Source organism: Cervus canadensis, chromosome 9, assembly GCF_019320065.1.
Source record: "Cervus canadensis isolate Bull #8, Minnesota chromosome 9, ASM1932006v1, whole genome shotgun sequence".
NCBI classification, from domain to species: Eukaryota; Metazoa; Chordata; class Mammalia; order Artiodactyla; family Cervidae; genus Cervus; species Cervus canadensis.
This window is the reverse complement of record NC_057394.1, coordinates 60,282,817-60,304,507: the sequence shown is the minus strand read 5'-3', so window position 1 is coordinate 60,304,507 and position 21,691 is coordinate 60,282,817. Positions and strand designations below refer to the sequence as shown.

At 43.4% G+C, this 21,691-nt stretch overlaps 1 protein-coding gene across 1 annotated transcript in view; it reads left to right on the top strand.

Annotated features, from left to right (window-relative positions):
• VWA8 (von Willebrand factor A domain containing 8) overlaps nt 1-21,489 on the top strand; it is a 367,922-nt gene extending 346,433 nt beyond the window's left edge. Inside the window, exons 43-45 of the mRNA XM_043478154.1 lie at nt 16,480-16,578; nt 17,609-17,847; nt 20,549-21,489. Coding sequence (XP_043334089.1) covers nt 16,480-16,578; nt 17,609-17,847; nt 20,549-20,657 — 447 coding nt within the window. The 3' untranslated portion in view covers nt 20,658-21,489. The remainder of the gene's footprint in view (nt 1-16,479; nt 16,579-17,608; nt 17,848-20,548) is intronic.
• Nucleotides 21,490-21,691: the final 202 nt, after the last annotated feature.

The following is a 21,691-nucleotide window of genomic DNA, read 5'->3' as shown; positions in this document are numbered from 1 at the left end:
CCCGTTGCTTCGTTGACTTTGGGCCCACTTTCAAGGCTGCAAGGCTCCCAGAGTCCCTTGCGTGAAGCTCTATGTGAGAGATTCCTTTTACAATGAAGGGATGAGGAACAGGCATAGTCAGTGAGTGCTGTGGGTTGTCAGGCTGCCTGAGACTCTACCAGCGTCCACGTCCTGCATACATGAGTGGGGCGTGGACCCTCGCTGTGGGGAGCAGCTCTGTCTCCCTGAGGAGCTGGGACGTGCTGCCCCTGGTGACCAGTGAGCACCCCGGAGCTGCCCCAGGGCCCTCTTGGGTTCAGTTGCCAGGACTCTGTATGCCACGACCCGAGCCCGGCCAGGCCGGCCCTGTTCTGCTTTACGACTCCCAGACGAGTGTTCAGCGCTTTCCTTCCTTCGCCCTCCCTCCCTTCAAATGAGGTTTTCTTGGTTTTGATTTTTTTTTTTTTTTACTTTTCTGTGTTTTTTTAAATATTTTGTTGAAGTATAGTTGATTTATAATATCATGTTAGTTTCAGGTATGCAGCAAAGTGATTCATATATATATACATAGTCTTTTTCATATTCTTTTCCATTGCAGATCATTACATGATATTGAGTATAGTTCCCTGTTTTATGCAGTAGGTCCTTGTTGCTTATCCATTTTATATATAGTAGTGTGTGTATGTTAATCCCATCCTCCTAATGTATTCCTCCCCTCTTCCCCTTTTCCGCTTTGATAACCATAAGTTTGTATTCTCTGTGTATAACTCTCTTTCTGTTTTGGAGATAAGTTCATTTGGTTTTTTGTTGGCTTTTTTTTAAGATTCTACATATAAATGATTCATATAATATTTGTCTTTCTCTGTCTGGCTTACTTCACTTAGTACAATAATTTCTAGGTCTATTCATGTTGCTGCAAAAGGCATTATTTCATTCTTTTATGAATGAGTAATATTCCACTGTATATGTACTTTTTTATGTCATATGGGTTTAACATTTTTAAGTAACTTAGGTCTTTTGTAGTATAAAAAGCATAATTTTTTTTTTGCTCTGTATGTGGAGCTATTTCTTTCAGATTTTTAGAAAGATTCAGTAGAAGTTCAGCAAGAAATAGACTGACAGAGTTCCCCAGGACTGGGTAAAGGCTGAGACAGAAGGCAGCAAGTGACCAAGCTAACGGGGAGGGAGCGTGTTGGATATTTCACTGCATCTCACATGCAGAATATATGGAGAGATTCGTGTTTGTCTAATTCTCGCCATTAAAAGTCTGTAATCTGGAAGAACAATTAGTCAAACTGGACATGTTGTACAAAAAAAGAAGTAATATCAAAGAAACAAGCATTCACAAGATGTTGTTTTGTTTTGTTTCTGATTGACAATTAGAATACAAACTGTTGGCACATGACCTGCTGAATTTCAACTAAATTCAACAAAATTACAGATGCCGATTGAGCACTTGCTAAGAGCAGGGCTCTGTGAGGTACAGCGTTCCCGGCCAACCTTGAGTTGAAGCCTTTCGAGGGAGGCCTATAAAAATTAATTCTGACAGACGGCTCCACAAGAGGCATGCAATAGTAAAGGCACAGCGGAGCACACCTCTCCAGACACCCGCCTCTGGGGAACCATCCTCAAGTAGTATTTTGCTGACAGTCTCTCTCTCTCTCTTTTTTTTTTTAGGGTTTTCCCCCCATTTTTCTTTTTATTATTTGAAAAAAATTTGTTGGGGCATAGTTTCTTTACAATGTTGTGTTCATTTCTACTGTACAGCAAAGTGATCAGCCATCTGCACACATATATCCCCTCTCTTTTGGATTTCCTTCCTCTTTAGATCACCACAGAGCATTGAGTAGAGTTCCCTGTGGTATACAGTAGGTGCTCATTAGTTATCTATTTTATGTGTGCTTGCTAAGTCACTTCAGTCATGTTCAACTCTTTGTGACCCCGTGGACCATAGCACGCCAGGCTCCTCTCTCCATGGAATTCTCCAGGCAAGAATACTGGAGTGGGTATCCATTTCCTTCTCCAGGGAATCCCCTTGATCCAGGGGTGGAACTCACATCTCCTATGTCTCCTGCATTGGCAGGTGCGCTCTTTACCACTAGGGCAGCCTGGGAAGCCCAGATGGATGATAATAGATAAGGAAACAAAGAACTCTGGGAACAGAAGAGTTGGGGATCTTCTGTCACGGTTTCTCAGTGCTTGGGCGTGGAAGAAACACAGGGGCTGGAAAGTGGTTCAAAATACAAAGCCCTTTCTTCTTCCATTGAGCGTCAGAGCTGCAGTGAGCCACCCTTACTGACAAGAGCACCAAGAGTGTAGGGGCTTCCGAGGTGACTCAGTGGTGAAAGAAACCGCCTGTCAGTGCAGGAGCCACAGGAAATGTGGGTTGGATCCCTGGGTCAGAATGATCCCCTGGAGGAAGAAATGGCACCCCACTCCAGTACTCTTGCCTGGAAAACTCCATAGACAGAGGAGCCTGGTGGGCTACAGTCCATGGGGTCACGGAGTCGGACATGACTGAGCGCACACGCATATCAATAGTGCGCATGTGTCAATCCCGATCTTCCAGTTCATCCCCTCCCCCAACTCCCCTTTTGGTACCCCTGTGTTTGTTCTCTACGTTCTCTATGTCCGTGTCTCTATTTCTGCTTTGTAAATAAGATCACCTATGCCAGTCCTTTCAGATTCCACATGTATGCGTTCATATGCGGTACTTGTGAGGGTCTCTTCAATGGCCACAACACTGTAAAGAATTTCCTCATTTTTTAAACCTGTGAAACCACAGAAATATTGAGAAGGTAATATAGTTATATTTGACTTTCTAAACATTTTTATTGAAATATACTTGATTTACTGTCAAATTCTGGTGAAATTACAGAAAGACACTGAGATATAATAAAGGTCTTTCAGGGCTTGAAGCTTCATCGTGTTTTATGCTATTTGATTTTTAACAGGAAGTACTTTAACGGTTTTGATTTTGTGCATTTCCTTTTGTACCCCTCACATTTACTACATCTAGTTCCTGCAGATCTTTTTTTAAGAGCATAGAAAGTCTTACGAAGCTAAAAGGATTAAAGTTTTCACAACAGAAGGAGAAAATCCTTAAGATTTCACAAGATGAGCTCTCTGAGGAAAGTGGTACTTAGCTGGGTGTCTGGAGGGATGGGGGAGGGAAGTCAGGACGCGAAGGTTTACAGGTCCTGTGCCTGCAGATTCCTCACTGTGACCCTGCTCTTTAGAGCTGAGGTCACCTCACAGTTCACTTCCTCCAGTTTCCTCATTCCTCAGACAGGAAACCAGGACCCAGAAACATTAAGGGCTTGGCCCAGAGGCGGAAGGCTAGACTCTCCCAGGACGCTTCTCTTTGTTTTCCCTATTTTGTTTTGTTTTTAAACTTTTCCCCTTTATTTCCAAATTTGTTCGTTTTGAGAAAGGTTTAATCTACAAGAAAGTTGAAAGAACTGTAAGATGAACACCCGTGTGTCTTTGCTTAGATTCACCAAGTGATCCCTTTTTCCCTCATCTGCTTTATGTTCCTCTCTGAATATATACTCTTTTTTATCTTCTCTGATGCATTGGAAAGTAAGTCCTAACTGTCATACGTCTTTACCTCTAAATACTTTACTATACTTCTGCTAAGAGTCGAGACAATCCCTAATATGATCTCAATACCATTATTACTTCTAAGAAAATCATCAATAATTTTATCATATTTATAATATCCAATCCATGTCTTTATTTCTGCTTTGTGAGTAAGATCATCTATACCAGTGTTTTCAGATTCCACATGTATGGGTTAATATATCATACTTGTTTTTCACTCTCTGACTTACTTCATCTAGATGACAGTCTCTAGGTCCATTCTCGTGTACAAGTAACCCAATTTCGTTCCTTTTTATGGCTGAGTGATATTCTGTTGTAAACACAGAGGTAGAGGACAGATGTATGGATACTGAGGAGGGAGGGGGTGAATTGGGGGATTAGGATTAATATATATACACTATTGATACTACGTATAAAATAGAAACTACCGGGAGCCTACTGGCTAGCACAGGGAGCTCTCCTCCGCTCAGCGCTCCTTGGTGACCTAAATAGAAGGAAACACAGAAAAGAGGGGGTATATGCAAACACGGAGCTGCTTCACTCTTTGTGCAGCAGAAACTGGCACAATGTTGTAAAGTAACTACACTGCAATTTTTTTTTTAAATTATCCAATCCCTGTTCACTTTCCCCAGCTATCCCAATGATTGCCATCCCGGGCTATAGAATATAAACCATCCCAATAGACTCATTATCTTTCTCCCTACAATCTGGGATTCGGTCACAGTCCCCACCTCATTTTTTGTTCCTGTCTTTTTAGCCTCTTTTAGTCTGTACCACTACCTTTCCTCCCACCACCATTTTACTTTTCATCATGGCCACTCTCTTGAGAGTCCAGATCATCTGTCTTGTAGCATATCCTGAATCTGTCCGGCTACTTTGTCTTGGTGTCATGTACCTCGTCCCAATAGCCTCTATGTCTCCAAAACTCCTGACCGGCTTTCCCCCACAGCAGGTGCCCTGGAGACACTTTGTATAATCTCCCCACCACCCCTGCCAACATAACCAAGATTCTGAGTATCCACAGGCTGCCCAGGCTCTGCTGGGGCTCACCAGGCCTTTTTTGAAGAAGGCAAGCAGGTGGTGGGATGGAGCCTACTTGCATTCTGCAAGACCTTTGTCCGTGTATTATGAGATATATTGAGATACAAGTAATGGGTGCATATAGTACAATGTGTAAAATGCACAAAAGAAGTCAGGGTGAAGAATGAGCCTTTGCTCCCCTCTCTCAGTTCCCAGTTACCCTCCCTGGCAGTGACCACTGTGGACAGGTTTTTTTTTTGGTACCTTCTCAGAGACATCTGATACATATACGTCAAGTGACACAGTCCCGTTCACTCAGTTCTGTATCTTTTGGTGGGGGGGAGAAGAACCTCTTGATGAAAAACTAAAGAGCCTCTTGATGAAAGTGAAAGAGAAGAGTGAAAAAGTTGGCTTAAAACTCAACATTCAGAAAACTAAGATCATGGCATCTGATCCTATCACTTCATGGCAAATAGATGAGGAAACAATGGAAACAGTGAGAGACTTTTTTTTTGAGGGCTCCAAAATCACTGCAGATGGTGACTTCAGCCATGAAATTAAAAGACGCTTGCTCCTTGGAAGAAAAACTATGACCAACCTACACAGCATATTAAAAAGCAGAGACATTACTTTGCCAACAAAGGTCCATGTAGTCAAAGCTATGGTTTTTCCAGTAGTCATGTATGGATGTGAGAGTTGAACTATAAAGAAAGCTGAGTGCTGGAGAACTGATGCTTTTGAACTATGGTGTTGGAGAAGACTCTTGAGAGTCCCTTGGACTGCAAGGAGATCCAACCGGTCCATCCTAAAGGAGATCAGTCCTGGGTGTTCATTGGAAGGACTGATGCTGAAGCTGAAACTCCAATACTTTGGCCACTTGATGCAAAGAACTGACTCATTGGAAAAGACCCTGATGCTGGGAAAGATTGAAGGCAGGAGGAGAAGGGGATGACAGAGGATGAGATGGTTGGATGGCATCACTGACTTGGTGGACGTGAGTTTGAGCAAGCTCCAGGAGTTGGTGATGGACAGGGAAGCCTGGCGTGCTGCAGCCCATGGGGTCACAAAGAGTCAGACACGACTGAGCAACTAAACTGAACTGAGAAGACCATTTTTAAAGTTTTTATTGAATTTGTTACAATGTTGGTTCTGTTTTATGTTTTGGTTTTTGGCCAGGAGGCATGTGGGATTTTAGCTCCCCAACCGGGGATTGAACCTGCACCCCCTGCATTGGAAGGCATAGTCTTAACCACTGGAGCGCCAGGGAAGTGCGTGTTCTGTATCTTTATACTATGTGATCATATCCAACTCATTCAATCTCTCTGTACTTTGATGTTCTTACCTCTGAAGGACGCGTAAGGACTAGGAATAAGTAATGAAAGTGTGTCACTTAACAAATATAGAATGAGGCATGGGCAAATGGCAGTTTTGGGAGTTCCTAGTGAGAATTATATATCCCGTAGCCCAGGATGGCTTTGCATGCGCTGCCGTATGTTAAGAACTCAGCAGTGTGTGCTGAGCCTCGCCGCTCCCCAGTTCCAGAAAGTTCTTCGTCGTGTCTTCCTGCAGTTATACCTCCGTTGTAAGGCTCTCCAGCCTGCGTTTGCTTTGAAAACTTCAGAAGCCACTGGCCTGGCTCAAGGGTCTGGACCATTCCCCACAGCCTCTCTCTTGGCGTCTACTGTGTGTTTTCTTTGTCTTGGGCTCAGCTCCTGGGCTCTGGGTCATTAGAGTCCAAATCCAAGTTGAAGCTGGGCGCAAACAATAAAGAATCTGCCTGCAATGCAGCAGACCCAGGTTCGATCCCTGAGTTGGAAGATCCCCTGGAGGAGGAGCTGGCAACCCACTCCAGTGTTCTTGCCTGGAGAATCCCATGGACAGAGGAGCCTGGAGGGCTAGTCCATGGGGTCTTGATGAGTCAGACACCACTGAGCAACTAACAGTTTCACTTTCCACTTTTATTTCAGCTTAGCAAAACCCATGAGTAAGAATTACTGAGAAGGAAAGGACCTTTGAGCAAGAATGTCTGAAAAGAAAAAGTAATTCAGTGGCAGAATACATTTCAGAGGCATCTGGAATTTTTTAAGTTTCTCATAATTGTTCTATGCACTGAGTTCAGTTATTCTCAGGAACCACTGAAGTAGGTTTAAGACAGGAGCAACATTATTTGCTAATAATCAGCGTAAAGTCTTCTAATCTTATAACCAGCAGAATTTCTAATGGTCACTTAGTGCTTAAATATTGGCCTGAAAAGTAGGGAGCCATTTCATTTAAGTCAGGAAGCGTTTTTTTCCTTTACCTTCATTGCAGTTTGTTCCTCATGATTTCTCCGAGCCCTGGGAATGTTTTCACTATAACCTTAAAGCAGATCACCTTTGCAAAAGCTCTTAATGCCTAATTTAATTTTTTTTTCCTTCAAAATATTCAGTAACACCAGAAGTTAGGTATTTCTCTACTGAGCCCTCCAAATAGTGACACCAGAAAATACGTTGAGTTATTGAGAAGTTGAACTTGGAAAAAAAACCCTCAAATGTAGTGTTTCCGTGGAGACATATAAATCACTTCTAAGACTGTGGTTTCATCTTTCTTTTTTTGGCTGCGCCGCACAGCTTGTGGGATCTTAGTTCCCCGAGCAGAGATTGAACTCAGGCCACGGCAGTGAAAGCACCAGGTCCTAATCACTAGACCACCAGGGAGTCTCCCTAACAGAGTAAAAGGGGCCCCTGAAGGCTGTTGGAGGGCGAAGGTGTGTGAACGGCACATTTTACCCCTTCCCCCTCCATCCCCAATTCCACCAAACTAATTCCACTCGTATTGATATTGCATGACATTTCACAATCTGGGCTTTGTGCAATATTTCATTTGGAGAAAGAATTCCGCTGCTTAAAAAAATTGTAGAGTTAGAAAACCGCTGTTGTAGGGCCAACACTGGATCATTATTTCTTACAGATTCTGGAGGCATTCTTTTCGGGAAAAGCTTCATCCGTCCTCACCTAGACTTAGATGACTCACTCCCTTGACAGAGGAAAACAGGCACAGGTGTCCCTGTAACCAAGTGAAGCAGACTTCCTCATTCCATTTCTTGCGTGGGCCCCCGGAATTCTCACAGGGTCTTGGGAGCAGAGAGGATCTTGGAAATTATTTTCACCAGCCTCTGTCTTAAGATGAGAAAATAAAAATCCACATCCCAAGGTCACACAGCTAAACTGTAAACAGCCAGGATGTCTGACTCCCACTTCATGGCCTTTTCTTCATTCACATTTTATTCCTTGTTCTTGCAGCCATATTATTTCTTCCCAATTGGTATACTTAGAAAGCTGTGATTTAGGAACAAATATATCATTTACATAAGGTACTCTTATCTTCTCCTCCATCACCCAAAGGAGGTGGAATAGACATACTTTTCTCAAAGATATCTTGGTCAGAAAGATGTGGAAAGGTGTGACTCAGAAGCCAGCACCTGGGGCGAAAATCCCTTCCATCAGAAATTTAGTTCAACATCTGTCACTCACCTTTTTCTAACATCTATCAGGCATGTTTCACACATTTAGAAAGAGAAATCAGTCATCTTATCAGCTCAGGCTTTGGATAAATTCTTCTTTTTTTTTTTTTTGTCTGTACCATGCAGCTTGCAGGATCTTAGCTCCTCAACCAGAGACTGAACCCAGGCCCATGGCAGTGGAAGCTCTGAGTCCTAACCACTGGAGCACCAGAGAATTCCCAAATAGACATTTTTTTTTCCTTATTTATTTATTTTTTTGTCCACACCACATAACTTGTGGAATTTTAGTTCCATGACCAGGGATCAAGCCCTGGCAGTGGAAGCACAGAGTCCTAACCACTGGACCACCAGGGAGTTTCCTGAATAAATTCTTCCTGCTGCTTGGAAGTAAAAGTCAAGAACGATGTACAGACTTCTCTAGGGCCATTCAGAGTTAAACAAGAATTCAGAATTGACTCAATCATAGATGTGAAAGTTCAGAAATCCTAGGTAAAGACTGGGACAGGCTAGAGGGGCAGGGCAGTAGTTAGGGAACAGTTGTTTCTCTTCAGTGAAAGCACTGGACTTAAAAAAAAAAAAGCACTGGACTTAGAGTGCCTGGATTCAGATTCCACCTCCGCCACCACTAGATCTCTGACCTTAAGAAAGTCTGTTAATCTCTCTGAGCATCGATTTTTTAATTCGGGAAATGATATTAAGAACACGCATCACAAAGATGTGGAGAAAATCAGAATGAAATGAAATAGACAGAAGCACTTTGTAAACCATAAAGAATAGTACGAACATTGACATTATACTCACTAAATGTATTGTCCTAGTCTTTCAGTGACTCTCTGAGATTAGGTAAAACAGAGATTATCCCTACTAGTCAGGTTCAGTGGCTTACAAGCACACAGGGTGAGAGGTCATCTAAGCCAGCGTTGTTTATAACGTGGAAACAAGATTTGGAGGGGTTAAGTGACTCACCTAAGGTCACAAAGCTTTTTAAAGTTGGGGCTAAGTCTAGAGTCTTTGACCTCCAGAACATCATTCTCTTTACACTGACTTCTCCATGAAGAAAGCTTAGCAGTAACTGATACTGTGGATTATTGTCTACACCCTAGAGTTCTGTTGGCACATCTCTGACCTTTTTAGTATGTTTATTGTCTAATCCTTGGCTGGTTGCTGTCAGCAGTGCTACCTGAGAATGGTGCGTTTGTATGCCCAGAAGATTAGACTTTCACGTTTTATCAGACTTCCAAAATAGCCTCCGATGATTGTCTCTCGCTGCTTAAAACATAGAGGCCTGTGCTTAGTCACTGAGCCGTGTCCCACTCTCTGTGACCCCATATACTGCAGCCCGCCAGGCCCCTCTGTCCATAGGGATTCTCCAGCAAGAATACTGGAGTGGGTTGCCGTGCCCTCCTCCAAGGGATCTTCTCAACCCAGGGATTAAACCCAGATCTCCCGTATTGCAGGCGGATTCTTTACCACCTAAGCCACCAGGGAAGCCCCATAGAGGTATAATAAAGCACAATTTCTCCTAAAGTTAGCAAATGATTATCCTTCCCAACAGAAATTTAAACACAAACCTTATTCATAAAATGCTAGTAGCTCTTTGTTGGGCATAAAGTTTTCTTTGCCATCTAAATATTATATTATAAATCATCCTCCTAATCTGATGATAAATCTTTGTGTCTTGGACCGAAACTCACATTTGTTTTCATTTTTTTCCTGCCTTTCTCTGAACGAATGAGATTTTCAAAAGAAAATATAGCAAAAGGGTATTTAAACAAGTTTCTAAAGCAAAAAAAAAAAAAAAAAGTATTAAAGTCGGTCCTCTCTGGTTGAGGCTTTTCTTTACGGCTGTGGTTTTGATGTTTATGTTGGATGTTAAATGCAAGACTCCACAGAGATTTAAGGGAGGCTCTGAAAAGTGGAGAAATCCTGATCACAAAAATTTTGAGCTACTTAGAAAAAGTTGTGATCTAAATGTTAGGCAGAAAAAAAAAGAAAGAAAATAAATGTTAGACGGATGACAGCAACAATGAGGTTCTTGTTTAATGAGTTCTATGAGTCCTGCCTAGAAGCCGGTTTGAGACCCTGTCAGGTCTGTCCCGACGAGCAACAGACTGGGTCAGTGGCAGAATCGGGCGTTAGAAACAGAAATGGATGAGTTCCTATACTTTGTCCTTTCACCCAGATGATTTTGAGGATTAGCAAATTACTCTCTATAAAGTGTGTTGGGATCCTTGAAGAGCAAATCCCAGATAATTACGACATAGAAGGATGGTTTTTCATGGAAGCTTAACATGATCCCCAGTAACGCCAGCGAATGCTTCACATTTGGATGTACTTTGAATTCCTCTCAAGCATTTTATTTACTTTGGACCCAGAAGAATCCCCAAGCCCATTTGGAAGATGAAAACCAGAGCCTGCAAACTATTTTAAAAGCCTCATCCTGTCCTTTAGGTGGGTCTTCTCAGCCTTTGTAACACTAACTCGACACAGACAAAGGCAGATCTTTCTGCAAATTGCACTTTCCTTACTGCAGATAAAGGGAGGAGGGGAGGAGGGAGGAAGGGGTGCAGCTCACCTGTCTATCTCATTTACCCGAAAAACTGTAGAATGCTTTTTTTCTCCTGGGCAGATAATTAAGTGATAGATCGATCAAATGATAGACAGGTTCAGTCAATCAGTATCTGTTTTTGATAAGAAACATCCAGCAATTCATTTGACTACTATTTGGGGTTTTTTTAATAGTTCTTTAAATGTTTTTGTTTGTTTTTCTTTGGGCTGCACTAGGTCTTCACTGTTGTGCAGGCTTTTCCCTAGTTGTGAAGAGTAGGGACTGTGCTCTAGCTGCAGTCCCAGGACTTCTCGTTACGATGGCTTCCCTTGCTGTGAGCAGAGGTCCCAGGGCGCTCGGGCCTCAGCAGCTGCGGCTCGCAGGGTCAGTAGTTGTGGCTTGCAGTCTCTAGAGCACAGACTCAGTAGTGGTGACACAGGCTTAATTGCTCCAGGGCATGTGGGATCTTCCCGGACCTGGGACCCAACCTGTGTCCCCCTGCATTGGCAGGCGGATTCTTTACCCCTGAGTCGCCAGGGAGGCCTGACTACTATTTGTTTAATAATCAACTAGCAACTTTTTCCCTTGCAGTGACCAGTTATGTCAACCCTGTAAGCAGACCACATGGTCAAGTACTTATTTATATAGTATCACCCATGGTCATCTGGTCAGTAAGATATTTAACCATCAGTTAAAAGGAGAAGAAAAAGTCAAATGTGTGTTTATAGCCCTCTTATCTGAGCCAAATAAGAGAAACTTACTTCTGCTTCTGGGAACTGATCTCACCCTGTCATGTGTAAGAGCCCCGTTTTAACAGATTACTTCACCAGCCCCATGATGACAGCAGCTTGCCTGGCCCCTTCTCAGCGGTGGTTTAGTCGCTCAGATGTGTCTGACTCGTGTGATCCGATGGACTGTAGCCGGTCCGACTCCTCTGTCCACGGGATGTTCCAGGCAAGAATACTGCTGTGGCTGCCATTCTTCTCCGTTTAAAACAGTTCCTGCCATGACCATCGTCAGTCAGTCTGGACAGGGCCTGGCATTTGCGTCCGTGGAGGAATTGTGCAGGTTTTCTCCACATCTCGGCCAGTCCTCACACTGAGCCCTTGGTGAACTTGGTCAGGCGCATTCTGAAGCCAGCACTCCATCGTCCAGGGCTGTGCTGCCTTTAGGCTTTAAATTCTGCTACCTTTTCACGACAATGACAGCAAACTACATAGAGAGAATCTTTTTTTTCATGTATGGAATTTGTTATATCCCTGGAAAGCATTTCTTACCAAGCTTTTTTAGTGGGTCGGCAAATTTCCCCCAAAATTCTTTCATATCATCCTTTGTATTTTTAATAAAACACTCTAAAACCAGGCACAGACTGATGTCCCGCCCTGGCCCTCCTCTGAGCATGCCCTTCCATTGAGAGAAGAGTCTGTGGGGCCAGTGGAGCAAGCCCACTTAGATTCTGTGTCTAGAACCTGCTCCCAGTCCTGGGATCCCCAGCTGTCCTGCGCTGGTGACCCAAGTCTGTTTCTTGGGCGTCTTTCTTCGGTCCGTCTCCAGTGCAGCCCGGCGCTGAGGAGGACAGAAGGTGTGATGGCCTGTGGACACAAGGACCGGGTGTCCACACACGTGCCTGTGAGCCCCGCGAGGTGGGGGCAGAGCCAGCTGCAAGCCAGGGGCCAGGCCTGCCCACACCGCCGTGTTCTCGCACGGAGCTTCGAGAATCCAAGTGTTTGGGATTTGACCCTGGCTTTCCAGGTCATTATAATGTCTGTTTATCAAAGCAGAGGAAGAACATATTTTATTTAGCAATTTGCAGCCTGATTTATGGGCTCCCCTGGTGGTTCAGATGGTAAAGAATCCGCCTGTAATGCAGGAGACCATGATTTATAGCTTTTAAATAGACATCGTATATGGACCTTCATTTGTCCACTTATCCCTTTGATTGTATACTTGTCTCTGTCACTCTTATCCTCTCTGCCTTCCTTTTAGTCTCAGGAAAAACGTGTCCTCCCCACCTCCAAACTTGGCCCTCTGACTCTGACCCTGGTCTCTCCCCACCGCCTCCTCTCTTGTTATTGCTATTGTTCAGTCACTCCATCATGTCCGACTCTGCAACCACATGAACTGCAGCACGCCAGACTTCCTTGTCCTTCACCACCTCCGGGATAATGTCCTTCACTATGCTTAAACTCACAGCCATCGAGTCGGTGATGCCATCCAACCATCTCATCCTCTGCCGTCCCCTTCTCCTCCTGCCCTCAATCTTTCCCAGCATCAGGGTCTTTTCCAATAAGTCACCTCCTCTCTGCTGCCTATGAAATGCAGGCACCTCTCCCCAAACACCTGTCCAGATGCTGTTCCATTTCTATCTCATACCACAAATTGTTTACTGAAATTGTGCCCCCGAAGGCCTCCAGTGATTCTCTGCCCAGAGGTCATTTAGTCGTCCTGCTCCTGGAGGGCCATGTGAATGTCGCTCGGCACGGTTGCACAGCCTTTCTGACCGGTGCACGCTGATTTCAGGGCCGTCCCGGGTACTCTGCATCTGCCACTTCTCTTTCGCACCTTCTTCACTCCACCCTGGGTCTTTCTTCCACCTCAACGAGGAGGGTGCCTCCCAAGCCTTGGCTGGGGCCCTCTGCTCTTCTCTCTCTGTGTATCCACCCTTGACAGCCACATCGCAGATGACCAGAAATAGGTTTCTTCTCTGATATCTCCCCAAATGCACAGTTCCAGTGTGTCTAGAATGGAACTCGTCTTCCCCATGTAACCTGACTGCCTTCTGACTCCTTATTTTTGTATAAAAATTATTTCAACAGAAAATATTCTACTTTTCATTTTAAATACCATGATTTCAGTTATGTTATGGGTTGTTTTTGTCAGCTAGCTTGGGTTCACCAGCATGTATCACGTGAGTGCTGGAAGGAAAAAAAATGCATTCCAGCTTCTAAAGAACTTATTTGTGAAAGAGTGTAGTGCACATAGGAAAGGAAAGCTTCTTAATTGCCAAACTTGATTGCAGACTGTCTCAAAGCATTTCAACAATAAACACACCAGGCCTACTCATAGATAATAAAATGTGTTAAGATGAATAAAATACAGACTTGTCTTCAAAAAACTCACCAGGTAAAAAAGAATAGACATGAAAAGAAATCATTGCATTCCCCTCAACACCTTAGGACTTCCCTCAATGCAGGAGATCCGGGTTTGATCCCTGGGTCGGAAAGATCCCCTGGAGAAGGAAATGACAACCCACTCCAGTATTCTTGCGTGGAGAATCTCATGGACAGAGGAGCCTGGTGGGCTACAGCCTAAGGGGTCGCAAAGAGTCAGACATGACTGAGCTACTAACCCTTCCAACACCTTAAGCAGTGTTTTGCATGTGGTAGGTGTTCAAAAGACAGCTATTGACTGATGGTGAATAGATGGTAGTGATTCTTAAGTATTTTGACCCATAGCATTCCAGGATCTTTCCAACCCCGGGGTTGAACCTGGGTCTCCTGCATTGCAGGCTTTACCATCTGAGCCACCAGGGAAGCCTGTAGCATTCCAAGTAATCCCTAAAATATTTTGCCCCAGACCCATACCCAGAATTTTCTTTTCAGATCCCCCAGTTGCTCAAATACCCTGAGGTCTATTCCAATCTTTATATCAGTATCACAAAAATTTCTTAGAGGAAAATGAGAGGAGAAAGGGAATTTAGGGGCAAACCCCACAATTGGAGAGAACCACCTTCCTCCGGTTATAGTTGCCTCAAATCCCAAACTTCTTCCCAAATTCTGTAAAAATGCTGCACCCTGTCTCAATTCCAGCCTTTTCTCAACAGACAAGACTTTCTCTTGTGCATTGTGAGAGAGGGAATTTAAAAGGTATTTGCTAAACTGAAAAATCTCTGTCATGCACTATTAAATAGAAAAGCAGATTATAAAATCACATGGTCAGTGTTATCCATTAGTTAAAAATCATGTTGATGCTGACGTGTGTGTGTGAACTTACATAAGAAAACCCTAACAGAAGTTATCTTTCAGTAATGGGATCATGGATAATTTTTACTTCTTTGTTGTTGTTATTGTTCAGTTACTAAGTTGTATCCAACTCTTTGCAACCCCATGGACTTCAGCATGCCAGGCTCCTCTGTCCTCCACCAGCTCCCAGAGTTTGCTCAAATTCATGTCCATTAGTCAGTGATGCCATCCAACCATCTCATCCTCTGCCACCACCTTCTCCTTTCTCCTGCCATCTTTCCCAGCATCAGGGTCTTTTCCAATGAGTCAGCTCTTCACATCAGGTGGCCCAAAGTATTGGAGCTTCACCTTCAGTCCTTCCAGTGAATATTCAGGGTTGATTTCCTTTAGGATTGACTGGTTTGATCTTGCTGTCCAGGGGACTCTCAAGAGTCTTCTCCAGCACCACAGTTCAAAAACTTTAGTTCTTCAGTGCTCAGTCTTCTTTAGGGTCCAGCTTTCACATCTGTACATGACTACTGGAAAAACCATAGCTCTGCCTATAAGGACCTTTGTCAGCAAAGTGATATCTCTGCTTTTCAATATGCTGTCTAGGTTTGTCATAGCTTTTCTTCCAAGGAGCAAGCGTCTTTGAATTTCATGGCTGCAGTCACTGTCCACAGTGATTTTGGAGCCCAAGAAAAGAAAGTCTGTCACTGCCTCCACTTTTCCCCCTTCTATTTGCCATGAAGTGATGGGACCAGATGTCATTATCTTAGTTTTTGAATGCTGACTTTTAGTCGGCTTTTTCTCTCTCCTCTTTCACCCTCACTGAGAGGGTCTTTAGTTCCTCTTCACCTTCTGTTTTGTGCTTTTCTAGGATTTCTACAGTGAATATATTTCACTTTTGTGTTTAGGAAAAAAAAAAGTATGTGTATTAGTTTTCTACTGCTGTGTAACAAATCACCATAGACTTAGCTTCTTAAAGCAATACCTGTTAAAGTCATAGTTCTGTAGTTGAGAACTCCAGGCAGGCACGGACTCCGCTTAGAGTCTTATAAGGCTGAAATCAGGATGTCAGCCAGCCAGGGCTCTTACTTGAAGGCTCTGGCGAAGAATCGGCTTCCAAGCCCATTCAAATGGACAGAGTTTGGTTCCTTGAGGTTGTAGAGCTAAGGTCCCTGTTTCAGTGCTGGCTCTTAGGCAGGGTCATTCCTAGATGTGATTCTCCGGGTCCTGCTCTGTGGTGCCCACCATCTAGACCACAGATAACTCCCACATATCAAATTCCCCTACACGCAAATCTCTCTGTCTTCCCCTTCTACTATCAACAAGAAAAAAATCTCTCTACTTTTTAAGGACTCATGTGATTAAATTAGGCCCATCCAGATAATCTTTGTTTTGATCAACTCAGAGCCAGATGATTAGTAACCTTAATTACATCTGCAGAATCCCTTTGGCCTCCTTACGTAACATAATCATGAGGTCCTGCCCACATCTAAGGGGACAAGACTGTATAGGTTGTATATACCAGGGGGCCAGGAATCTTGGAGGCCACCTTAAAATTCTGCCTACTATAATGTGGGGTGTGTATATGTACATATGTGTATGTTTTGTTAAGCTCTCCCCCTGAAAGTTAAGAACGGAATTCTTGATAGCCCCTGAAGCCCTCCTCATACTTTCTACCTGCAGCTGGAGAGCAGAGATCACATGAGAATGGACCAGAAGTGAAGGAGCATGGACTTTTTTTTGCCTTTGTTGGTAAACACCCATGGACTTAGGTTTGACAATTCTGGGCAATAACAAAACAAAGTTGGAAGCTTTATAGGTCCAGTGACCATTTTTTAGTGGACAGAGGATTCTAAATCTGATTCTCTTGCCTATAGTATGACATCGCTGGACACTCTGGAGATGGATACAACATTGGTCTAGTTCCAATTAACAAAATCCCCAAGGACAATAAGCAAAGACTAGAAATTCTCAAGGTAAATGCATTCAATTACCTCTATATTATGAAACCTTCCACCAGATTAGGTCAAGTATCTACTGGTTCTCTGAAAAGATTCCCTGAAGAAGCGGCAGTTAACTGGAAGCAAAAAGGCTTTCTGTTTCACAGAAATTTAAGCATTAATGTGAGAAAGCACTTATCCTGCTGAAATTCCTGATCTACACCGTACAAAATTTAAACATGGTTCCCTATGTATTTTTAGGGGACTCAGGCTCGTATCAGGATTCTACAGTCTATATTCTATAGAGTTCTTCTAAGCCCCTATATATTTCAGAAGGAAAAGAAGGACTCCTTCTAGAGTACTCTCTAAACCCAATTTTATGTATTCCTTAGTATTTTTCTAACAATAAATTCAGTTTCACATACTTAAATCTACAATAGGAACACATTCATCATGTTTTTTAGAGTAAATTTCTTCCATTCCTATTAATTGAGTACAGTGCTTAGTATTATAACTTTGTTTATTGGAAACCCAAGCCATTCCTTATTTTTCTCCTGTGTTATCTCCATTCTCCAATGTGACACCAAGCTTCATATTTTCTTACATTTCCTGACACATTGGATTTTTGTTTTTGTTTTTATTGGCTGTGCTGGGTCTTCACGGCAGCATGAGGACTCAGCAGTAGTTTCAAGTCCCCTCCTTACCCCCCAGCATGTGGGATCATAGTTCCTCAACCAGGGATGGAACCCACGTCCCCTGCACTGGAAGGCGGATTCTTAACCACTGGACCACCAGGGAAGTCCCTACATATTGTCACTTTAAATGGCAGCTTGAGTCTTAAAAATGAGTGCCAACTGGATCGTTTTGGAACATTTCCTGTTTTTAACGAGAGTCTTAACCACATCCAGATATCACCGTGCACTGTTGTCAGTCTAGGTGCAAATTAAATAGAACTCGCTCAGAGTATTTGTGCTTTCTCATTGTCAATAGAAAAATCGTGTTGTTTTTGTTTTCCTTAAAGAAAGCTTCTCATTAGTGGCTTTTGCGCCGTGTCTCTTACCCCCAGACGATGCACGCCCACGCTCAGTTCTGCATGAGTGGGGACCACACCTTAGAGGGCACAGAGCATGCCATCAAGGAAATCGCCAAAGAGGAAGCTGATGAGTACTTCGTCATCGTCTTAAGTGATGCGAACCTGTCTCGCTATGGAATACACCCTGCCAAGTTTGCCCAGATCCTGACAAGCAACCCTCAAGTAAATGCTTTCGCCATCTTCATTGGCTCTTTAGGCGACCAAGCAGCCAGGTAGGCGTCACCTTAGGGCACAGCAGAGGGCAGGGGTAGAGAGGTTTGAGTAGCTGACACAAAGTAGTGGGGGTGGTGGGGGGCCTGGGGGAGAAACAGAAGCCAGAGTGGCTGCCCTCGAGCAGCTGACAGTCCGGGTGAGGGGATGGGATGTCCTACCTTATATTTAGATGAGCAGCAATACTTTAAGTTATGTATTTTTCAGCTTATATTTAACTAACAATAAAATAAATAGCAAATTGATTTGTCTACCAGTAAAATTAAGCAGTATTTTATACATTTTGCCTTTTACATCAAGGTGTCAAGCTCGGTTCATGCTCAAATCATATTCAAAGCGTCTACTATTGTCGTAGCATCAGAGACTGGGGATGTGTGTCTCTACATTGTATTTAGACATACTAGACATGCATGCATTCATGCTGAGTCACTTCAGTTGTGTCCGACTCTGCGACCCCATGGACTGTAACAGCCCACCAGGCTCCTCTGTCCATGGGATTCACCAGGCAAGAATACTGGACTGGGTTGCCATTTCCTTCTCCAGGAGATCTTCCCGACCCAGGGATTAAACCCACATCTGTGGCTCTTTACCACTGAGCCACCAGGGAAGCCCAACATACACATACATATATGTAAATAAGATCTAATATGTGTATCTACATATCTATAAACTGAGAAAGGAAATGGCAACCCACTCCAGTACTCTTGCCTGAAAAATCCCATGGACAGAGGAGCCTGGCAGGCTACAGTCCATGGGGTCGCAGAGTTGGACATGACTAAGTGACTTGACCACAGCACATACATATATATATATAAATATAAACATAGTCAGACAGATAATCTTCCTTATATTTCTCCTTCATGTATGTCTATATCTGTAGTAAGGTGCTACACTAAATATGCTGAATATTCAGTAGAGAGACTTATGGTCAGATAATAAATACTATCATGGATCATCTGAAAGGAGAAATATGGAAACATTTTCGTTTCTTAAACACACTAATATTTATCTTTCTGAATTACAGACAGAAATGGTTTTTCTCTACTTAAAGTACTTGTAAGGAGCAGAAAACACAGTTGAAAGTATTATCTCCTCAGAAAAAGAAAATAAAATCCTGCCTACATCACAAAAGCCCACATACCCTTTTGTTTCTCCACCTCTTTTACCTGTCACGCCCTATGGTACAGAGTCCTGGAAAGTGAAAGTCGCTCAGTCCTTTCCGATTCTTTGCAACCCCATGGACTATACAGTCCATGGAATTCTCCAGGCCAGAATACTGGAGTGGGTAGCCGTTCCCTTCTCCAGGGGATCTTCCCAACCCAGGGACCGAACCCAGGTCTCCCGCATTGTGGGCAGATTCTTTACCAGCTGAGTCACAAGGGAAGCCCAAGAATACTGGAGTGGGTATCCTATCCCTTCTCCAGCAGATCTTCCTGACCCAGGAATCGAACCAGGGTCTCCTGGACTGCAGGCAGATTCTTTACCAACTGAGCTATCAGAGAAGCCCACAGAGTCCTGGACAGACTAGGAAATGTTTTAGGGTCCAAAGTTCTGATGTATTTTTCTCTTCCCTTTGATTTGCTGCAGGATTGCAGAGTACGGCTAAGAACAGACTTAATACCACATAACTACAGTCCCTTTATTATAAATGACTTCACATCTTTCTCAGTTGTGCATGTTAGCCTCTTTGAGAACTTCCATGCTCTCAAATGTAGACCATGCCTTTTCCACTTAGACTGTCTTCAGGACCAGCCCAGGATGAATCCAGACGACAAGCTCAACAAATACTGTTTGAGCTGAAATAGCTATTTTGTCTTTCTAGTGAACAGATCCTGTTTGAACACTTAAGAAAGCACAATGATACCCTTGTGGTTTCCTGGGGAAATGATCCAACATCCACTGGCAGGAGATGCGTTGTAGAATTAGCTGGTCTACCAGGCATGCCAAATGCATGATACTGCACAGGAGAGTGGACTTTTATTAAATGTCATTCCAAAACCAAACTCTGCTGGCACAGTAAAAGGAGGCGTTCTTTGGGATAAAACTGTGTCTTGTACTTTTATTGCCTCCAAAAATGGCCCTTTGTTCCCAATGATAACTTGGCATTTAAAAAAATTATCATAAGCCCATATAACCTCAGTGTCATCAAAGCAGGCATTGCATAAGTCAGATTATATTTCACATTGTATGATGTTGGGCAGAAAAGAGAAAGGGAGAGAGAGAGGAGGGAGAGAACGCAAGAGGAAGATAGAATGAACCACTTGAGGTTTGGCTGGGCCACTTTTCTTGAAGCCTGTTTTTCTAAGGCAGGAAAGGCAGCTAGTAGGACAGTGTGAGGCAAACACATTCTCTGAATCTAGGTGAGCTAGTCCCAGATTGATCCCGAGGGCTCCTTTCTGCCAAGGGAATATAAAATACCAGGAAATGACCGTCATAAAAGGGAGAGCATTTTTTTCCTTGCAAATTCCCCAATTTTCTCACTGAAAAGACCTTTCTTTCGGTTCAGTGCTTCCAGCGAGCCTCTCTCTGTAGCTCTTTGTTGCCTAGCAACAGCCAGTTCCACTGCAAGCAGGGGCAAGATATTAAAAACTGAGAAGTTCCCTTCCTAAGAAACCATTAGGATGCTGAGGTCTGCAGAGGCCGGAGGTAGAAGGGGCACCCTGGTTTGCAATGGTAATTTTCTTTCCCCATCCATCCTGACAGGCTTCAGAGAACTCTACCAGCGGGCCGGTCTTTCGTTGCCATGGACACCAAGGACATCCCTCAGATTTTACAACAGATTTTCACCTCCACCATGCTGTCCAGTGTTTAAGAAGTGCCCTTATCACCCTGGTGACCCTGGGATTTGAAATAAGATACAAAGAAAGTATCCTGAAGAAAAGAAGAGGTCTATCAAGTGTCCGTGTGCAATGACTGGATAGTTCTGGCATTCCTGGGCCTTCCTGCACTTGCTAAGTAATCAGAATTCAGAGAAGCATCCAGAGTGAGGCCCGTGCACCACTGAGGTGTGATCACTAGAGGAAGCAAGTTGACCTGCATTATGTGAAAGGTCAGGATTAAAGGAAGGTGGTTTGAGAATGGTGGTGCATGGTCTGTTTCCAGAACCCTGAGGGACGAAGAGGACCTTGCTGTTGCCTTAATGCATCACCTGGTCACTTAGGATGAAAAGAGTGACCTCGGTAAACGAAGCCTTTGATGCCACATTCTGACACTGGAATGCAACTCTATGCAAACCCACTGAATCTGCTCCTGTTCAGTAATTATTTTTATTTTTTTCCTCTGCTCTGTATTGCCCAACAAACAATGATTTGATAGTCTTCAACCCACTTAAAAGTCCTTTCAACAACAGTATTCTATAAAAGGTTGGGTTTTCTCAATAATTTCATTGTCTTAGCCAAAACCAAAAGGAATCAAAAGCTCCTTGGAGTGCTTCCTTTCCCATGTGACTTTTAAAGGGCTTTTTAAAGAATGAAGAGCAAACGCTGCTGGGATTGGGAGGATAAAAGATGTCTTGCCTCGAGTTTCCTGTCTCTTCTCCTTCAGGGCTTCTCAAAGTTTCACAGTCCTCCATTTTGGTGTCAAAAATGTAGCAGCTCAAAATAACAAATGCTTATTTTTTTTTACATAAAACGAAGTGAAAACAAGGCAGTATGTTTGAGCTGAATGGTAACTGGAGATTTCTTTAGCTATTTAAATAAACAGCCTTATTCATTTTTTTAAAAAATTATATCTAATTGGAGGATAATTGCTTTACAATGTTGTGTTGGTTTCTGCCATACAACAGTGTGAATGAGCATTAAGAATCACATATCCCCTCCCCTGTGAACCTCCCACCCCCACCCCACC